Here is a 9,063-nt window from a genome sequence, read left to right as displayed (position 1 = left end):
TTTGGCCGCCCCGGAGGGCTCTGCAGGGCTCCAGTTCATAGTCACCCACCGCGAGAGTTTCAAACGCACTGATCCAGGCCACAGAGCGAACTACCGCCTCCAGCCTGGAGATGGTTCCCTCGGTCAAGTCTGAGCCCGTGGCCGGGACCAAGGCGGAACTCCCGGCTGCGCTCCTTGTTTTCTGTGGCCAAGGGCTGCCTTGCAGGACTGGAGCCACTCTCGGTGTCAGCTCTTACACGGGTTTGAGATCCGCTTTGTGGCAGTGGTTCCGTGTGCACAAAGCTGTGTACACGAGTCTCTTCAATCACCAAACATCACTTCTGGCTTTCTCCTCAGTTTGTCTGAGGAGCTGAGGGCAAAGTGGAGGAACCCCACAGGCTGCTGCCGCTCAGCAGGTGTGCATCAGCCCTGCTCACAGGGTAGCAAAAAACACCAGCAAACTTGAAAAAAAGCCATAACCTAATCGTGTAACCAAGCAGCGAGGAGATAAACAGTGCCTAGTTTACACTTGTCTCTCAATAGGAGGTTGTAGTGAGGTGAATATTGGTCTCTTCTCCCAGGAAAACAAGCAGTAGGACAAGAGGGCACAGCCAGGGGAGGTTTATGTTGGACATTTGGAAGAAGTTCTTAGAGAGAGTGATTAGACATTGGAATGTCTGGAGGTGGTGGAGTCACCATCCCTGGAGGTATTTAGGAAGAGATTGGATGTGGCACTTAGTGCCATGGTCTGTAGACAAGGTGGTGTTAGGTCAGAGGTTGGACTTGATGATCTCAGAGGTCTTTTCCAACCTAATCGATTCTGTGAGTTTCAGCAAGACTGCACAGTGACTCTATGGTGCTACTTAGACCAAAGCCCAGGAGACTTAGTAACCTACACCTTGGGAGTGAGTGTACGGTCACTTGAAAAACGAGCCCATGAACCCAGTGACCAGCGGGTGATTATCCACGGGAGCCCGGCGTGACCGTGGGGAGCCGGCCCTCCCGAGCAGGGGAGGATCCCCGAGCGGGGAGCGCCGCGGGGATGGCGAGGGCGGCGGCGGGGCCGGGGCGGCGGCGGGCGGGCCCGTGAGGAGGAGGAGGAGGAGGAGAAGGAGGAGGAGGAGGCAGAAGAGGAGGAGGCGGAAGGGGCGGCGGGCGATGGCCGGGGCGCTGCTCCGCGGAGTGCGGCGCTTCCCCTGGTTGTGCAACGTGCTTCTCTACGGGGGGCTGTTCGCGGCGGGGGACGCGGCGCAGCAGCTGCTGCGGCGGCGGGGGGGACACCCGCCCGACTGGGCGCAGACGCGGCGAGTGGCGCTGGTGGCCCTCGCCTTCCACGGCAACTTCAGCTACGTGTGGTTGCGGGCGCTGGAGCGGGCTCTGCCCGGGCGCCGCCCGCCCGCCGTGCTCGGCAAGGTGCTGTGTGACCAGCTCCTGGGAGCGCCCGTCGCCGTGCTCGCCTTCTACACGGGTGAGTGCGGCCGTGCCGGGCGAGCCCATCGCAGAACCCCGCCGGAGTCTTGGGGAGCACCTCGAGACTCGTCTTGGGCTTTGCGCCCCAATAATAGGACGGGGTGGTTGGGTACCCGCGGCCCCTGAAGGCCGGTGCGGGGTGCGCGGTCCCCTGGGTGGGGATGGATGCGCTCGGAGCTGGGGACGCGCTTGGGGACCCGAGGATGCTGAGCCGCCCGTGGCGCTTCAGAGCTTTGGATGAGGCGGCGCTGGGCCGAAGGGGAGTCCTGTCGTGGGCTCGGCTGGGCCTGTAGCTTTTAATTAGCGACAGTTGTACCACCCATGCCTGCTTGAATTGCTCTGCTCTGTTCTCGACATTATTTCCAAAACATCTCCATCTCGTTTCCAAAACACAGCTGTAAATGTCAGGAAATACTATAGTTCGGCAAATAAACTATACCAGCCTCTGCTGTGAGAGTATATAGAAATACAGCGTGCTACTGACAGATAATCTCAACACAAGGCCAACAAGAAGAGGCTTTAATCAATTTCAAAAATAAACGTGAGGGAGCAAGAAAATTAAGAAGTGAGACTAGTGTAAAGGCTCTCATTTGACTTAAACTTCATGTGGAAGAGCAAGACAGGCCCTCATTTTGTCTGGTATTGGGAGATCTGCATTCTATAACCTCAACAGGGAAATCATTCAGTTTGTGAGTGAAGAGAAATGAAGCAAAAAAAGAAAAACACCAGATCCTTACTCTCAAAATCAAATCTGTCTGTGTCAGAACCTAAGCAGAGAGCTGCCCAAGGACCAGAAGGATCTGAAGGACCACAAAAGGCATAGTAAAAATCGTTACCTCCAGCAGTAGTAAAACAGTGTATCCATTGAGAGATACTGATAACCCCGCAGCATGCAAATACCTAGAGGGATCCCTGAACTGGACTAAGCAGCTCTGGGCCTCTGCTTATGCACGGATGTGTAGCTTTCGATTTTGGACTGACTTGTTGAAAGCATGTTGTCTAATACCTTTGCTGAATATAGGTCACGACTTCCAGTTGAGGTGGGTGGTCTTTGAGAAGCTGCTACACCTCTGAGAAGGATGTAGTCTGAATCTGATATCTGAAGATTCCCATCGTATGAAGTATCAGTCAAAGAGTTCAAAATAACAAACCCTTTAAACAGTGTTTCATGTGATGGGAATTCACTCAGTTGATTTATTTCTGGTTTGTATGTGTCTGCTATATAATTCCAAGTCATATTGCTTTTCTCTTGGTCCTGGGTGTAATGGTGGGAGCCTTGTGAGTTCGTGCTTTCCTAGAACCAAGAGGAGTTTGGATCAATTAGAGTGGTCAAAATTAAACAAACAAACAAAAAAATTAGGTACCCTTTTGCACTGACTTCAACTGGTCTGTAGGCACCTAAACTCTTTCAAGGGTCTAAGCCACTTCTGGCAATTCAACAGGGGCACAATGCCCTATTCTCTCTCTGTCATGGGTGTGAGAGGTACTTTCATTCTCTCTGTTCCACCACCACATCACTGGTGCTCGATGTGGCAGAGGAACAGATATGTCACAGTATGTCCCAGCTGATGTGTGGTGTCAGTGCTGAGAGTCAAGTCAGTAGGTGAGGAGATATGATGCAGCACTATCAGCTAACCAGAATGGTATTTTTTCTTTGTAATGATATCAGCTTTTCTTTCAAAGCTATTGTAATATTTTTTTGAGGAGGGTGTGGTATGTCATTGAAAAAAAAAAAAAGAACATTTTGGTTTTGCATTTTTTTCTAATTGTTGTAAATACTTTGCCACTAGGTATGAGCATCCTTCAGAGGAAAGAGGACATCTTTTCAGACTGTAAAAAGAAATTTTGGAATACATATAAGGTGAGGCAAGTAATTTGCTTATCTCACAGCTAAGCAAAAAAAAAATGGATAAAATATTTAAAATATTCCTTCCTCTAACACTCTTTTTTCCTCCTTTCTCCCACTCAACTATTTGATTATGTGTGGAGAGTTTAAGTACCAGCAGTCATGTGAAGTAAGGGCAATCTGGAGCAGGCCCTGCTGCGAGATGGATGAAATTATGCCATTTAAACAATGTCCAGTGTTTATATCTATAACCCTTGCACCCAGCTCTGTCTGAATGACAGCCCTGCAACACAACCCTGGTTCAGGCTGTCCTGCCTTTTGTCTTAGGAGGAACCCACACACCGGTGTTTAGTTAGGAAGAGCATTGACAACGCTTCCATGCACACCTGTTCCATCACTAGTTATAGAGACATCTTCAGGAATCCTTTTCAGCCTGCGCTTTTCAGTGACAATCTTCTCACTTTCAGAAGCACAACCCCTTGTTTTAAGGAGACTTTGTTATAAGCAGCTGGCTTTGATTTGCATTTCTGCATACACAAGGAAAAATTATCTGTGCTACCTCAGAGCTGAGCAAGCTAAGAATGTTAAAGATTTCTCAGATGCAAGAGGAATTAATTGAGAGATCAGCAAGAAAAAATGTAATAGAAGGAGAAAATGGGGTGCAACGTGAATTTATCTTCATACTGTTGAACTATGTAGGTAGGATAGAAAAGGATTATTTTTGTTCCTCTGGAGGATGATTCTAAAAGCAGTGCCCACTCTATCCTATCAAAACATAAGGTTTCTATTGACCTGATGTTCTGTGAGTAAATTATCCATTGATTTTTCTAAATATGCCTTACATGTATGAGTAAGTAGAAGGAGCATTGCAAGTGTGAAATAAATAGTGTTCAGTGCTACTTTTTATTAATGGCTGAAACAAATGTTCACACATTTAAACATTTGTTCATCCATCTGGTAAATGTGCATATTGTGTCTGGTGTCAGCTGACTGTGAAGACTTAACTGTGTTTAGAGTTTTGTGTTTAAAATGAGTTAGAATAATGTGTTTGAAAAACTCACAGCACAGAGGATCGTGAAGATGATTAGAAATTTAATATGGTGACCTTGAGTTGAGCAACTTCATTTGCAATTGAACAGCTTTTATTAACTTTACTCAAATATGATTCAGTCATCACTAAATGTGGTAAGAAAAAATGAGTCGTTGCGGTTGAAATCTGTAAGAATAACAAATTATTCATTTTCATTTCAGACAGGACTGATGTACTGGCCTTTTGTGCAGGTGAGTTCTCAGGGTGGCCTTTCCTTCCCATAAAACCCAGTCCCTTGCAGCCACAGAGTATGTGACCCCGGGAGGAGTCAGGGAAGTTGTGGAGTGTGTGGGTGCAGGACCTGACGATGCCTGCAGCACTAACCGAGCTCTCTCTCCTTCCAACACAGCTCTCAAACTTCACTTTGATCCCTGTTCACCTGAGAACAGCTTACACTGGGCTCTGTGGCTTTGTCTGGGCTTCCTTCATTTGCTTTTCCCAGCAGAGTGGAGATGGCACAGCGAAGTCAGCATTTATGTGGCTCCAAGGAGAGAAGGTCAATGCAGATGGAGAACCATCAGAGAAATAAGAACTTTAGTTCTGAACACATTCTAAATTGCTAAACTGGGCTCATGGAAGTCAGTAAATCACAGTGCAGCCTCACTGCTGTGTTGAAAATAAACAGTTATATCAACATTTGGTGGTTAGTATAAGCAGTGGAACAGTTTGTCTTTGTGCCTGTTTATTTTTCATAAAAAGGCCAGTTGTATATTGACATTTAATTATTTTCATGCTGTCATCCCATCTCATCTGGGAACAACTGACTTGCAGGGCAATGTAAGCATTTGCACATCATGTCAGACTGCCTCACTGGGGAGAAATATTAACTGTAATTTAATTTTCAAGCAACTTGTAATTGCTAGAAAAAGGGGAACAGAACATTAAATCATCAGTTGTCGGACTTGACAATTGTTATCAATGCAAGGTTGCTTTTGCAGAACAAAATTTAATGGATTCCATATCTAAAAAGTGGCATTGTATCTGTTTCATTGAGTGAAAATGAAAGTGCTGTTTTTGTAGGGCCTACTTTTCTGTGGGGCCAACTTGTTTTATTCTACATAAATATTTATATAGGAAATTAATTCTTTCATAGAATGTACAAACCTTAATTATATTTCTACATTTTTTTCTAAGTTTTATCTTAACTGGGAGAATAAAGGTAACTAACTTTGGTCAGAGGTAACTAACTTTTGGGGTGGATGCTGCATATTGACCCTTAGGGGAAGCATCAGTGATGAGCAGCTCCTACAGGATTGTGGTGGTTTTAATCTAGGCCTTCCCTGGTTACCAGTTTGTAACCAAGGAAGGGGCAGTGTTCCCAGTATTCCATACGATTTTTACGTAAATCGAGGTATAAATAAGAAGGGAGGTGCATGATATGGAATGTGATACACTCATTCGATATCAAGGGTGGAACCTGACTAAGCCTTGCACTGAGCTTTCGTTCTTTGTGCCAACAGCTGCTTCCTTTGCCCCCCAAGGGTCAAAGGACAGAAATTTTGAAAGTGTAGGAGTATAGAAGTACGTGGGAGTCTTGACTCCTCCACTCTTTTCAACTGTTTCATTATACAGAAGATATAATTAAGATTTTGAAGAGAAGGAGCACATGGGAAGTAAGGTAACATGAATGCCAGAATCCACCTCAAAACAATTTAAAATTATATAAGGAACTCTCATTTCTTCCTCAAATGGCTTTTAAACATTCCTACTCAAAAAAGACCCTGGGTGACTATACATAGGAGACTAGGAGAAGGTGAAAGTTAATTAGAGATCTGCTTTGTCAGCTTGAGGATCAGGTGCGAATACGGGTATTTTTTCAATGTGCATATGTATCTCAGAACAGGAACTGTGCAAATTTCTGTGGTTGCAGGAAGCTGAAATCAGGCCAGTAAAGGAGCTCTTGCTATACAGAATGGGATTTTATGCCTTGAAGTTACTAAATTGTAAGCTTGAAACAGTATCTGATTTAATGGATCTGATTGTAAAGAGAGGACTCAACCCTCTGTTACAATAATGATGATAAACCACTTTGAGGAAGGTTTGAATTCCTCAGACTTGTCTAAGCAGTGTCCCAGAGCCTGCTCAGGCTATAAATATACATTCCTTTGGCCAACAGCTGCACTGCTTAATACATTGCTAACAATTATTTGGCACTGTAGGAGCCCAGTGCCATTTAACTGAGAGAGGGAAGGGGATCATGCAAGCACTGCCTCACCCATTTCAGGTAAAATCAACTATTTTAGCATAAAGCAGTGGCCAAGAGAGTGATGCAAAGTACCCATATGGCCTTGACTGCAGCACTACAGCAGTGGGAGAAGGGTAGATGGCAGGAGGCTGCTTCTGCAGTCTGTTCTGCTGGCAGACAAGTGGAGGAGCTTTCTCCCCTCTCAGGATAGACAAGTCACTGCAGTTCCATCTTCAGCTGCACAGGCAGATGTGGAAGAGCACACCTGCCTGCAAGCTTAAGGTGGAATTCATTTTACTTGACTTTTGACCCCTGTAGTCTGGACATCTCCAGTTTGGCTGCTCAGTTTGAGCTCTGTATGAGGAATTGTGCACTTCTATGTCTTTCTAATACAGAGGCTCAGACAACTGGCTGCTGTGTCAGCAGCTTCACTGTAGATGTTTACATTTGGTGAGTTGGATTCCCCTGCTGGGTATTGCTGCATGAATCCCATAGAGTGAATTGAGCAGTCCTGATGCTGGACATGCCATTAGGAACAGAAATCCACAGAGAAGCCAGCTGCATTTTATCTGTCTCTTTAAAAAATGAGTGAACAGATGTTTCAGACAGCTATAGCTGTTAAATTGTTCTTGTGCATATAAAGTCCTCAGGATAAAGAAGCAATTTCAGTAGTGAGGTTTTTTTCTGTTGATATTTTTTAGGGTCAGACTAGCATTTTGAAGTCTGTTCTATTCAGAAAGAGTTAAAACTTTCAGTTAAGGTGTGCTAATTAAATATTTAACTTTTTTTTTATAGATGCTATTTATTTTTATTTCTGCTTGTGCCTTAAGTGTTTAATGGAATTCACTTGGAGAAGGGAACTGGAAAATAATGACTTTACAAGGAGAGTGAAATGGTCTTGATTTGCTGTAAGGAGTGTGTGATGTTCTGAGACTCAGAGCAACAAATCCTGCTTTGTGGGTCTAGCTGGTAAAACCTAATCCCCAGGTGAATGAAGATTTTATAACTGTTCTCATCATCTGTATAATTCTGCTGTCTTTTTCATCAGAACTAATGAATGGAAGATCCATCTTTTATTTTAAATGGCTTAAAAGCTTATGGAAGCTGTGCTTTATTGCTGTATGCTTTTGTGCTGCCAGCTTTTTGCTCAGGAATTTGAGCTAAATCCTGCTTTGTCTTCAAGTTTCTCTGGCTGTGGCTTCAGGATTTCTCTCCATATTTCCACCACTTGAAGCACAGTTCTTTCATGTGCTGGAAGCCTGTGGCTCTTATATTTCAGTAGACTTTGGATCCTGCAAAATCCTTTCATTTCCTCTGTTTCTCTTGTTGACAGTTAAGTAACCCAAGGCCCTTTTCACATTAAAAAAATTGTTTTTTTTTTCCTTTTAGTTATGAGCACTGATTGGTCTTACAAACTTTTCAGACCTACGTAATGCAAAACAATGAAGCTGTGTTGGGCCAAATTCTCAGTGTGCATAAATTAATGAGCCTTCTAAAGATTTTCTTCCTGTCAGTTTAGTCTGAGGGCCTAATCCCTCGGTTGTTAGAGACTTCATTATTTCTTGGCACATTTTTTTGATTAGAAGATTAATTTCACAGAGTAACAGAATGGTTGAGGTTGGAAAGGACCTCTGGGTCGTCAGCCCAGGTCATCGAGTCAAACCCTACTTGACACATAGGGAAACTTTTGTTTTCTTCTAGTAATTCAGTAAGTTCTTTTTTTTTTTTTTTTTGGGGGGGGGTGAGGGGAAGATGGGTGAGACTTGTCCTAATGTCTCTCTGCCACCCTTTCAAAAACAGTCCGAAGGGCTTTATGACTATTTCAAGGAATTGCACTGATCTTACTGCCAGCTGAACCTGCAGATTTCCATAACCAGGAGGATGAACAGAATTAAACATCACAGGGTGCTCAGGAAGAGGGAACACACTGCCAGTACCTACAGGCCTGCAGTCATGTCATATTTTTTATGTTGTGGATCCTCTCTAAGAGCAAATGGGATGAGAAGACTTTTCTATCAGGCTCAGTCCCAGCTTCATGTAATTCTGCATGGCTGTGGAGATGTAGAGACTGAATTTGATAAAATGAGAATTTCAAAATGTATTTTTCTACTGCAAATCTTTTATGCAAATGAACCTTCTGTGCTTACTCGTATGTTAAATACATCCTTCTAGGCTCGGAAAATTCACCAGAAGGCCTCTGCCTTCTTCACACCCAAACGACCATCCAGTAACACAGCATAAAATAACCAGTTTCCCACTGCAGCAAAGGTGAAACTGCCTGCAGTTTGTCACCATTTCTGATGTGTTAAGTTCTCTGTGTAGCACAACCTTTGAAATCTGTGCAGCCTCAGCCTTCCAGTTCTCTGCTGTAAGTGCCAATGCTTCCTGCTCGTGCTGCTGCCTCTACTGCCACTGCCAATCCCCTGAGGTGTGCCAGAAATACTTGAATTTTACTAAAGTGATGAATTTCAAGTTGACTGAAATTGTCTGTGT

General features: G+C 44.4%; 1 protein-coding gene across 1 annotated transcript; it reads left to right on the top strand.

Moving 5' to 3' along the window:
- Positions 1-815: 815 nt before the first annotated feature.
- MPV17L (MPV17 mitochondrial inner membrane protein like) lies at positions 816-5,633 on the top strand. Its single transcript, XM_027885473.1, has 4 exons — positions 816-1,447; positions 3,240-3,310; positions 4,547-4,576; positions 4,735-5,633. The coding sequence occupies exons 1-4, from the start codon at positions 1,138-1,140 to the stop codon at positions 4,912-4,914; spliced, it is 591 nt and encodes a 196-aa protein (XP_027741274.1). The 5' UTR covers positions 816-1,137; the 3' UTR covers positions 4,915-5,633.
- Positions 5,634-9,063: the final 3,430 nt, after the last annotated feature.

The sequence above is a fragment of the Empidonax traillii genome, unplaced genomic scaffold (assembly GCF_003031625.1).
Source record: "Empidonax traillii isolate 1590-97213 ecotype Southwest subspecies unplaced genomic scaffold, ASM303162v1 scaffold166:size2381449, whole genome shotgun sequence".
Classification (NCBI taxonomy): domain Eukaryota; kingdom Metazoa; phylum Chordata; class Aves; order Passeriformes; family Tyrannidae; genus Empidonax; species Empidonax traillii.
The sequence above is the reverse complement of the archived record's forward strand: the minus strand, read 5'-3'. Positions and strand labels throughout refer to the sequence as shown.